Source organism: Episyrphus balteatus, chromosome 3 (genome assembly GCF_945859705.1).
Source record: "Episyrphus balteatus chromosome 3, idEpiBalt1.1, whole genome shotgun sequence".
In the NCBI taxonomy this organism is placed as follows: Eukaryota; Metazoa; Arthropoda; class Insecta; order Diptera; family Syrphidae; genus Episyrphus; species Episyrphus balteatus.
The window spans coordinates 24,323,068-24,335,759 of record NC_079136.1 but is presented as its reverse complement, the minus strand read 5'-3'; the positions used below and the strand labels follow the sequence as shown (position 1 = coordinate 24,335,759).

Sequence of the window (12,692 nt, the reverse complement as noted above, 5' to 3'; positions counted from 1 at the left end):
GCCCCAACGAAACGATTGCTCCAAGAGTCTACATACATTTATATATGAAGTATGTAAGTAAACGTAAAATGTACTCATATTTAAAAGGAAAATCTTCTTCGCAAGACTATTATCGCAAAAGCTGCATGTGTTTACATGGTAACACTTTGAGTTGTTAATATTTATAATCTTTTGGCATTCTCGCTAATGAAATACAAAATCTAATTGCTTTCATTAAAGAGTTCTCAAAATGAAACGATAAATTTTAAATAAATATACCCTGATGCGAGAGCTCGCATAACTCATATATCCAAATGATTTTCAACTCGAAATTGAATTTATTTTGTTCAACATTATGATCCTATAATATTAGCAAGTTGTTGTTTTTGGAATGAGATCATTAAATACTTTCTTTTGTTGCGGTTTTGTTTTTTGGGTTTTTTGAATTACATATTCAATTTATTGATGGTGTTCTTGAGACTCATATGGTTTTGGAAGCAATCAAGAACATATATAGTATCTATAATTTTTGGGAAGAAGTAGATAAATTAGACTAAATGAAATATGAATTAAGAGATATAATTAAGTACTTATGAACTAAGAAAAGTGATTAATTTCATATTTGAGGCTCAAATTTGGAGCCAAAGTTCGAAATTCAATTGGAATAAAAAACTTTTTGTAAAATATGTTCAAGTTCATACTCCAAAATAGATTTAGAAAATTTCCCTCAAGTTTGACCTTGTTCTATTCTAAGTAAGCTCCAATTTGTTTTATTAGGTTTTGAATGCATAACAACGCACATGAATTCTCTCATTTAAACAAAAATCGATTTTTCAGAGTTATTCAATAATTTCAAACATTATTTCTCAGACTATTTTATGAATACGATTCATTTAATAAAGAAAAATGAACCGGCAATAAAAATGGTGGATTAGACAGATAAGAAAACGACTTTTAACTAAAAGAAAAGCTAAATTTAGAATACACATAAAAAAGTATCTTTATTTTCTTAAGTCAATTACCTACCTAGGAAATTTATCGTTTAACAAGGTATAGAAAGATAAACTACAAAAATCATCACTGTCATCAACATCTCATTTGTCTGCCTTTAAATGATATTTCATTCTGTTGACAGGTATCCATCAGAATTATATGAGACTCATTTTATTTCATTCATAAAAAATATTTTAGTATTTTAGAAATGAGAATTTTTATTCAAACTGTTAGAGCCGTTTGATTCTTGAAGATTCTTTAACTGCGATAACTGCGTACATATTGACACAGGGTTGCCGGTTTAAAATGCTAAAGATGCACTTTCACTCCTTTTACATACTGCATTCTCAGGCGTACCTACATATTTTTATGTACCTTTTTAAAAAAAGCACGTATACGCCACAGTGAATATTTTTAATTTATATTTTCTTTGAATTATTTTATTCAGATTTTCAGTTTTGTATTGTTTATGGCAAAGCGTTCAAACTTTTTAAAAAATTCGCAGTTTCGTTTCGGCAACTGATAAATCTATATGTAACAGTTAATCCTGCGACAATTGAAGACGGCTTTTATAGTTTACTGGGAAAAAGCAAAGGATAAATGTCAGTATTTTGGTTAGAAATAGTCTCTTATCGAACTAGTAAAAAATAAAATTTTTTTAACTTTATAGCTTACATTTTCAAAAGTATTGTGAATACCTCAATCCAAATGAAAATTATGCACAACTTTTCAAAAGTAGCTTGGAGATTTTGAAAATCCATTCACTTAAAAATAATATAAGATTTTGTTATAAGTTAAAACATTTTCTCTCTACTCTAAATGGTTTGACCTCCAAACGAAGTATGCTATTTGATTTCTTCTCTAACTTAGAATTTTTGTAAAAAAAAATTGAAACCGTTGGAGCGGTTTTTTTTTGAAAACAAAAGTTAAAAAAATAAAATGGTATGCCATTAAAAATAAAATATTAAACAACAAATAAAAACAAACCACTCACTCAACTCCCAATAGCATCTGAAATGATTAGATAAAATTTACACAGACTCCAGATAAGATATCTTTAATTTTCATATACTAAAAAACACTCTTAAATTCATAACATAACATAAACAAGTAATTTAAGTAATATTCTTTTTCAAACTCAAACACTGTGCAAAATATTCAAATTAACGTTTATTCCATTTCCTTCATTTTTCAGATCAGACGAGAGCCATTAGTATTCCTTCACATGATTTCTTTAAATCCTGCATTGGTTTAACCGGAAATCCCATTCTTAAGAGAGAAAAAAATCTCCATAAATGGTTCTAAAGGATATGCACGTACGTGAAAACCTTGCCATGGACAATCGTAATACAACATTTACTACGCGACGTGGGTGCATGCTTTCATTTACAACCCTTATCCTTATTGGAGCCTTTTTCATATGCACTCTAGTAGCGGTTAGTTTTATTATCTACAACTTCGCTTCCTGTGCTCACTTGGTCCAAGATAGCGATGATATAGTGTGCACACCACATAAACCACACTTGCAACCGGGCCAAGAAAGAACCTCGGACCATGATGATGATGATGATGCGACTGAAGAAAAGGTCTTGGATAAAGATGTTAGATTGCCTAGGTCCGTTGTCCCGGAGAAGTATAACATTTCATTGATCCCTCATCTTTCCAACAATACGTTCAAATTTGAGGGTGAAGTGCAAATTATTGTACGGGTGGTGGAAGATTGTCAGAATATTACCATGCATGTGACAGAACTTAGAATAGCCCAGGAGGATGTTTCTGTGCGAAAATTGAATGACAATGGCGGAATGCTAGGGGCAGGCAGAGGAAGTGTTGATAGTCTCCGGATACGGAAGCAATATTTTGTCGAAGCCAAGCAGTTCTTTGTCATTGAGTTTTATGAGAAATTACAAAAGGATACTCATTACGAGATACGGATCAAGTTCTATGGCGACATACTGGACTATTTGCAAGGATTCTATCGCAGCTCGCATCAAGTGGGCAACGAAACAAGGTAAGGCCGCCTCGAGGGTATATCACACTTTCATACAGCCGCCCTTTAAAAAGGCAGAGTGATAGTGGCTGGAATAAGTGTGGGGCACGATAAAATCTGTGTGATTTACATAATTGTATTTTCTATGTTGCAGGTGGCTTGCCTCGACTCAATTTCAGCCAACAGATGCCCGAAGAGCGTTTCCTTGTTTTGATGAACCAGCACTTAAGGCTACGTTCACGTTAAATATTGCGCGCCCAATGAATCTATCATCAATATCGAATATGCCGAAGAAAGAGGGACCATTGAGGAAAGTGTAAGTAAAGTATAGGTACCGATGGTGAAATCTGAGAGTGAGAGAAGTAGTGTAGTACATATTTATGATGATGCTAAGGGGTAGGTTAGATGTGTAGTGTAAAGAGGAAGGGATACAACTTGTTGTGTTTTGTTCAATAGAAGGTTTGGTCTCGACTTGTTTGAGTTTATTTTGGTTTCAAACTGAGTGTATGGTTGCAATAACAGTGTAGGATATAAAATCCGTTTATTTAAATTTTAATAAAGTATTTATATTAAATTAATATTTAAAAAATAAAAAAATAAAAATCAAAGGTTTTAATATTCATATTATTGTATAATGTACATAAATTGGTTGAACATTAAAATGAAAAGAATTTTTCATCCCTGAAGTAATTTCAATACTGACAATTTTTTTCATGTATAGTCTAGTAATATAAAAAAATATTAAATTATCACCAAAAACCCTTTTGAAATCATAGTTCAATCATAAAATCTACCACGAATAGGGAATATAAAAAAAAAACTTTGACAACAAGTTCATACTCTTAGCACCGATAGCATTTAGAAAAGTTATATTTTGTTTTTTAATATAACAAAAAAGTTAACCATAGGTTATTCAATGGAAAGTATTAAAAAAAATTGTTTCTCAAATTAAATTATTTAGTGAGGCGGCTTAGCATTAAAAAAGAGTTCAATAGTGCACTTTGTGATAAAAGCATAAAATTAACATCGTTGGTAGTACTCAATTTTAGAGTTATTTTGAGATATTGGGCCACCTTGTATTCCATTCGGAAGGGTAGATACAAGACTTTTTCTGTGTTGCACTCGATTTGTTGCATATCGTAGTATAGGCAATGAAATATTGTATTAATATGATACATGATTTCGAGGTATTTTCTAACGCCCGATCGAATAAAATCAATACCAAAATGTCTCGACCATCATGTAAAAAGTTATTGGACTCTTAATGAATTGTCTTTTACTCAAAGAGCAAGAGTCAAAATATTATCAAGTACTCCTTGAAAAAAAGTGGTAGGTTGGACGTAGGTGGACGTTTCATATACCATAGAAAAAAATAATAAAATATGTTCATCAAAAAATTTCAGGTCAATGGGTGTTTTTTTTTAGCGAGAAAGAACACTTTTGAAATGGTAACATTGCAGCACATGGAAAATTTTTGCATTTTTTTGAACCGCATATATATTTTATACATCTTATGAGAATCAAAAATAATCAAAAAATGAATTATATTTACCATGGAACATTCAATTTTCATGCAAAACTTAAATTGCTTGCTTTTATTTTTTATTGAATTTTCATACAAATTAATATTTTGAAGGAGTGAGGTGCAAAAGTAAAAGTATGAAAAATAATTGTGCAGTTTGTGATAAAAGGATCAAATTAATAGGATTGTTAGTACAATATGTAACCCTCATTTTAAGATATTGGGCCTTTTAATATTTCAATTATGAGGATGTACATGAGCCATCTAATAATCACAAATTTCACAAAACTTCATTTAAATTGCTTTCTGTGCATCGTTATAAACATCTTTAAAGGTAAAATATTAAGTGGCCCAATATCTTTAAATGAGGGTTATATATTGTACTAACAATCCTATTAATTTGATCCCTTTGTCACAAACTGCACAATTATTTTTCATACTTTTACTTTTGAACCTCACTCCTTCAAAACATTAATTTGTATGAAAATTCAATAAAAAATAAAAGCAAGCAATTTAAGTTTTGCATGAAAATTCAACATTCCATGGTAAATATAATTCATTTTTTGATTATTTTTGATTCTCATAAGATGTATAAAATATATATGCGGTTCAAAAAAATTCATAAATTTTCCATGTGTTGCAATGGTACCATTTCAAAAGTGTTCTTTCTCGCTAAAAAAAAACACCCTTTGACCTGAAATTTTTTGATGGACATATTTTATTATTTTTTTCTATGGTATTAGAAAAGTCCACGCTAAATTTTATCAACCTACCACTTTTTTTCAAGGAGTACTTGGTAATATTCTGAATCTTGCTGTTTGAGTAAAAGACAATTTATAAAAAGTGCAATAACTTTTTACATGACGGTCCAGGCATATTGCTATTGGTTTTATTCGATCGGGCGTTAAAAATTACCTCGAAATCATGTATTATATTAATAAAAAGGTTTCATCAGCTATACTATGATATGCAAAAATGCGGGTGCAACACAGAAAATCTCTTGTATCTACGCTCCTGGATGGAATACAAAGTGGCCCAATATCTCAAAATAACTCTAATATTGAGTAATACCCATGATATAAATTTCATGCTTTTATCACAAAGTGCACGATTTAGATGCTAAGCCGCCTCACTAATTGGCATAAAAAACTGATTTAAAATTAAACCGAACAGTAAACAAATCACGATTCAAAATTTGGAAAAAAAGGAATTCCCCTTAATGGGGATTTATTTCGTAGATTTCTTCAATTTGTTCAATTTTCTTATCGAGGGTTTATTTTCTAGTAGTGGTAGTGTAAGTCACAGAATTCAAATAATAGGATTCCCATTTTTTTAATATGTTTTTGACACTTTCATTTTTCTCGTTGTTAAAAAAATTGCTTTACTCAATAGTAATAGGTGAGTTCTATTTTCAATTATGTTTCTTTCTACAAATTTTATATTTGAAGACATGTTGGTTTCTTGTCAGAATTTAATAAGCTTAAATGTCGTGTACCAGAAAAAATTATGCAATTGATTGATTGACATTTACACTTGGTCACTCGGGTGTATGAGTAACAAAATTCTCTAGCAATTTCTTAGAAAATCTTAGTTTCTTAATGTTTCTTTAATTTTAAGGGATGATCTTCCAGGATATGTTTGGGACAACTACATGGAGTCTCTTCCAATGTCAACATACTTAGTGGCATACACTGTCTCAGATTTTGCAAATCTTACCAAAGGAAGTTTTTCAGTATGGGCACGTCCCGATGCCATTCAATCTGCTCAATATGCTTTAATTGTTGGACCAAAAATCTTGAAATTCCTTGAACAATACTTTGACATTCCATATCCATTGCCAAAAGTCGATATGATAGCATTGCCAGATTTCCATGCTGGTGCCATGGAAAATTGGGGATTGATAACTTTTAGAGAAATTGCAATGCTTTATGAAGAAGGAGTTTCTCCAACAACCAATAAACAACGCATTGCATCTGTTGTTGGTCATGAGCTGGCCCATCAGTGGTTTGGAAATCTAGTTACACCAACATGGTGGACTGATATTTGGTTGAATGAAGGTTTTGCCAGTTACATGGAATATCTAACTGTTGATGCTATTGAACCCCAATGGCGCACAATGGATCAATTTGTTGTAACTGAATTACAAAATGTCTTCCATTTGGATGCATTTTCATCTTCGCATAAGATTTCCATTGAAGTTGCTAATCCTGATGAGATAAATGAAATTTTTGATAAAATTTCTTACGCTAAAGGAGCTACAATCATAAGAATGATGAGCCATTTCTTGACATCCAAAGTCTTCCGATCTGGATTGACAAAATATCTTCGAGAAATGTAAGTTTTTATAAGTCTTGATTGAAAATTTTGTGAAAATTTTATTGATTTTTTCAGGGCATACAGTGCTGCTGAGCAGGATGATCTTTGGCGCTTCCTCACCAACGAGGCTAAAGAAAATGGTCTGCTAAGTAATTCAACTTCTGTAAAAGAAATCATGGACACTTGGACCTTACAAATGGGATTCCCAGTTCTAATTGTAAGAAAGAAACCAAATTCTTTTGTCATGCAATTGGAACAGAAGAAATTTGTCTACGTTAATGAGAGCACTTCGGAAGAAGCTAACTCTTTGTGGTGGATTCCAATTACTTATACAACATCCAAAGAATTGAACTTTGAAAATACACGACCTATTACTTGGGTTCCAAAAACAAGGGACTTTGCAATCAATAGCAAAAACCTTTCTACTGCTGATTGGTACATATTTAATATTCAGCAAACTGGCTACTATCGAGTCAATTATGATGCAGAAAACTGGGCAGCGATAACAAAGCATTTATTGCAACCATCTAAGTTTAAAGAAATTGCTCCTTCAAATAGGGCTCAACTGATTGATGATGCAATGAATCTAGCTAGAGCTGGACTCATAAGCTATGACGTTGCATTAAATCTAACAACATATCTGGCACATGAAGAAGACCATGTTCCTTGGAAGGCGGCTATTGTGGCGTTTAACTTTATTGATTCAATGTTTGTCAAGGAAGGCGATTATCATCTTTTAAAGGTTTGTTATCAAACAAAGAAGGGTGAGGGTAGGGATTGCATTTTTAAGTATTTTTGTGTTTGTTTTAGACGTATTTATTGAAGCTGCTCAATAAAGTCTATGATCAGGTGGGATTTACAGATGAAGCTGATGAGACAGATATGCTTATGCTGTGGAAGCGTAATGAGATCCTGAATATGGCTTGTCATTTGGGACATCAAAAGTGTATAACTGATTGTAGCAGGCATTTTCAAAATTGGATCCAAGATCCAAATCCAGATTTGAATAATCCGTGAGGCTTTCTTATTTTTTAATATTAGCGAATGGTTATCAAGAACACTATCTTCTTTTAATAGAATCTCACCGAATCTTCGAAACATTGTCTATTGCACAGCAATACAATATGGAACTGAAGCTGAATGGAATTTCGCATTCGATCGTTATATGAATTCAAAGGTGTCTAGTGAACAAGAAGTCCTTTTGAGTGCTTTAGGTTGTTCCAAAGAACCATGGATTCTTTCCCGATACCTTAGAAGGGCGATTTCTGGAGATGGTATACGAAAACAGGACGTGTATCGAGTATTTGCTGCAGTTTCTCACAATGTTGTGGGACAACAGATCGCTTTTGATTATATTCGTAATCATTGGGATAAAATCATAACATAGTAAGTTCTATCATCATTATTTTTATGAAGAAATTCCTAACGTCTTCTTTAATTTTAGCCTCGGAAAATCAATGTCCAATCTGAACATGATCATCAAGTTCCCAACAAAACTCATGAATACCAGATTCCTATTGGCGGATTTGAAGAGTTTTGTGAAAAATGATCTTAAGGAAGCTGGTCGTACTGTACAGCAAGCTGTTGAGCAGGTCCAAATAAATGTCGATTGGATGGATCGCAATTACAATACAATTGTTGAATGGTTAAAACAACAAGAGATTAACAAAAGTTAAAGTAAAATGCCAGAGAAAAATTAAAGAAAAAACAAAGACTGGTTTGAAACGACCTTTGTTTGAAGATTCCTTTTGTTAAAAACTAAAAATATATTATTAATAAATTAATTTATGTATAAAAAAAAATAAAAAATCGTTAAATGTAAGATATAAATGTAAAAGGGCCAAAATACCAAAACATGCCAATATGTTTATTTTAATTATAATTTTTACCATCAAATTATTTTTTTATAACACAAAACTTTATATTTAATTTAATTTTTTTATAATTATTATTTTTATGTAATAGGTTATATACCAAAAAAAAAAAATAAATGTTTTACTCCGTCTATTGTAAATATTAAATAATTATGTACTACACATACGTTTTAAGTAATGATGTTTATATATTATATACAACTAAAACACAAAAACAAAAACAATATTTTAGATGTTAAAAATTAGATTTTAAGGAATTTACACTCCGATTTTAGTCAGCACAAAATGCCAGATGCCAGGAACATGCATTTGAAAATGTTTTATTTCTTAATTCATTGTATGTTAACATTATAAGTATTACATTAAGCATTTAATTGTATATGAATTAAAGAAAATTGTGTACTTAAAAGGAAATAAACATAAATGAAAACTATCAAATTGTAGTTTCAATATTATTGAGATAAAATGTTTTTTTCGACGCAGTTTTATATCCAATTTTTTGTTTTATGATTACCATTAAAATTCCAACAATGCATAAGCAGTTTATTTCTCAAATGGTACAACTATGTTAATTTCAGTCTATAAATAAAAGCTCGCTTTAACTCACTGGATCAACAAATGCTTGGAAATGCATATCTGATATTTAAAAGAAAATCGTTTATTTGGATCAATGCGCGTTAATACTCAGAACAGGTTTAGAAAATATAAAATCATCCTGTTCCAAGAAATATTAATATGTGTCAAGTTTTAAATCATCTAACGTACAAATGGCGCTTCACGCGGTTTTCTTTAACTGAAGTAATATACCTTGATCAATCAATGTAAACATCTTTTATATATACATACCTATCTTTTTTAATGCATAAATAAATTAAATCTATATTATGAGTTGCAGTTCATGAATTGACCGTCATTCCGGGAGCACTTGTTTTGAGATAAATTTGGATTAAAACTTTATTTTTTTGCAATATGATCTCAAAAATATTTTGTTTGCTTTGTGAGACAAAAAATATAAAACAATTATGGTCAAAACGTCACTTCCGGAAACGCTTTAGGATTTTGAACAAAAAATAATGTGGAATTAACAGAAAAATCCTACCTGATTTTGGAATTTTTAATCAGAATCCTACTGGAACATAAAACGAATATAATTATAAAAATTAATAAATCAGCCCTATTCTGCTGTTAACGTGAATCTCAGATCCGATTCACACATTCGATTCACTTTAACTCTACCTTGCCATTCTGGTATCCATCGGGTAAACTGCATTATCATACCTCTATTTGACGTCCACGTGAACGTCAACTTAAAAAAAAAGGGAAACAAATTTTGTATTTGTATTTATTTGCATAGAAAAAATAAAAACAACCGATTACATGTTAAGAAATAATTAAAAATTTATGAAAAGTTGCATTTTGCTCAATTTAAACGATGGTGAATTAATGTTTACAACCAAAAGTGACAGATCCGCAACATTTTTTATGCGGATTTCAAATGTATAGATCGAGCTCATTCACGTGAATAGTGGAATACCGAACAACATTACCGATTGCAGAATGGCAATTGGTAAATATTTAGAGATTATTCTCCCCGATGGATAGCAGAATAGGGCTGAATATTAAATCCCATCAATTTAAAATAATAAGACTTCTGATAAAAAACCTCTGTCTTAATCAAAATGAACTTCATTTCATTAAAATAAGAAATTTCATAATAAAATTGAAATGAATCGATCAAGAATAAATAAATGATTTTCATTAATTTTATGTGCATTCTTATTGAAATTAAATGATTAAACAAAAATAAAATATTGGCACAAAATTTTAAACGATTTAGTAAAATGCTAAAGCCATTTTAGTAAATTACTAAGTTAAATAGAAGAATTTGCTAGTTTTAAACGATTTTAATAACTTACTACATATCTCTTAACATTTTACTAAAGTTAAAATGGCTGCTTTCTGTCATTTTAATCGAAAAAAAATTAATTTAATTTTATTTGACTTGTTGTGTTTTTTAATATTTCCTCTTGAAATACATATGTACATTGTACATACATAAAGCCTAGTATGCTGCTGAAGTGAATTGAAAAATTTTGAAGTCTCCAAAGTCAACAACGGACATGTTAACGAAAAAATACGATCGGGTATTGTAGCAAAGTAAAAATAATAAAAATACAAATAAGAAAATTTAAGAAAAAATATCAGAAAATAAGTTTTAACTGCATCAAAATTATTTGCGTTGTCCAATTAGTGCAAAAGTTATAGAGTGCTAAACATTGTATAGTTTAATTTTTTTTTGGTGGTGAAAAATCAGGTTGTAATTTGTCTTACTCCCAAAATTTTTTGTGCGGTAAAAAAATTATTTAATAATGGATAATAACACTCATCAAGGTATATAAATTAATATTTAACTATACAATTTTTTTTGTTTTATTGAGTTTTGTTTTTATTAGTGATTTTCCAAGTGTTGGTAGAAAAAAAAAATTTTTTGACTTTGAGTAAGATTTTCTTTTTTACATCAAAAGGCTCTCTGGGGTTTTTATGGTTTTATACTCAGGAAAGTGTCCCCTAAAGGAATCAAGAAAAAATCTTGCCCCAATTTGCCCCAAGTAATTATAATCGCTTTTTTTAGGTTCGACCCCCTATATCAAAAATGAATAAAATTTAAAAACTTGGCTGGATAGTGCGAAAACAGACGTTTTGATGGTTTCTGTTTGAAAATTCAACAACTTCTTGTCTAAGAGGAGTCAACAGGAGATGTAGAAACTTAAGTACAGGAAGTAACTAAATTTTATTACCTCAAAGTAAAGTAGAAGATGGAGCAGTCTTCTAGAAGACTCAATCAGTTCATGAGCGCTAAGGAATAATGCCTGAATTCTAATCTGAATATAACTAAAGCTATACATGATTGCGTAAGTGATAACATCAATTTAAAACAAAAAAATGCTCTTTAAACCAATATTATTTATAACATTTTACCATTTTAATGAAAACTGATGGGATCAAATTCTATAAAAATGCAAAAATTCTTAGCAATTGTCAAATCTCCGGTCAAAAAGTTCACATATATCAAATTATGATCGAGATGTATACCAATATTCATCAAAAAATTATATAGATATTAGTTTTCCCCTAGAATTTAATCCGGACGACTTAAGTTTACCTCCGAAATCGACAATGAATAAAAAGTTTTGTTTCTTTATTTTTTTATTTTATTATTTGTTTTGAATATTCAAATTAAAGTGTTTTATTATCTATACTATTATTAGTTCTATTTTACATAAATTAAAATTATTTAAAAGAAAAGAAAAAAATAATAATAAAAAGAAAATCCTAAAAAAAAATTCGCTGCTCAACTCTTTTAATTAAATAAAAATGAATTTCCTGTCTAAAACGTTTCCATTTATCTGGTTTTCATGTTTAATTCATAGATTTAGGTGTAAATAGACGTATTAATGCAACTTTGCGTAGTTTCAGTCACTAAAACACAAGATATTAGAAATGCCGATTTTTCCATACATTCGTCCCACTGTGCGTCGTTCTTGTTTTATAAGCGTTCTTGTAACTTCATATCAAAATAGGGCCAGGAAGGGTTAGAGATACAAATATGAAAAAATAGGGTATGTTTTTATATTAGAGAACCCATAAACAAGGGTGTATTTATTTATTTTAATTTGCTTAAAATGATTTTTCACAAAATATTCTTTGAGGTACTTATTCAAGTGTCCTTAAGCATAATTATGCTCATCCCTACTAAACGGTTCGAGCTAAACCACCCTTCTTTCAATACAAAATGCTTGCATTTAAGTCCTCAAAGAGAATCTGTTACTATTTTTTTTTCCTGATTATAAGCTCTTTTTTCGTGGATGTTCCATAGTCTGAAATTGTTGCAAAGCATTTATCCCAACTCATTTTTACTGAACGAAAAAGTGTTATGTAGTTTCCAGTAAGTTTTTGTTGTTTGACTATGTGCAAATGTTTATACTGAGTTGACTTATAAATCTCAAAAAATACGGCT

The 12,692-nt window shown here is 30.3% G+C and overlaps 1 protein-coding gene across 1 annotated transcript in view; it reads left to right on the top strand.

Moving 5' to 3' along the window:
• The window catches only part of LOC129913151 (aminopeptidase N), a 37,218-nt gene extending 28,106 nt beyond the window's left edge, over positions 1–9,112 (top strand). Inside the window, exons 2-8 of the mRNA XM_055991687.1 lie at positions 2,168–2,983; positions 3,117–3,278; positions 6,102–6,818; positions 6,876–7,542; positions 7,611–7,813; positions 7,878–8,186; positions 8,245–9,112. Coding sequence (XP_055847662.1) covers positions 2,268–2,983; positions 3,117–3,278; positions 6,102–6,818; positions 6,876–7,542; positions 7,611–7,813; positions 7,878–8,186; positions 8,245–8,476 — 3,006 coding nt within the window. The 5' untranslated portion in view covers positions 2,168–2,267 and the 3' untranslated portion in view covers positions 8,477–9,112. The remainder of the gene's footprint in view (positions 1–2,167; positions 2,984–3,116; positions 3,279–6,101; positions 6,819–6,875; positions 7,543–7,610; positions 7,814–7,877; positions 8,187–8,244) is intronic.
• Positions 9,113–12,692: the final 3,580 nt, after the last annotated feature.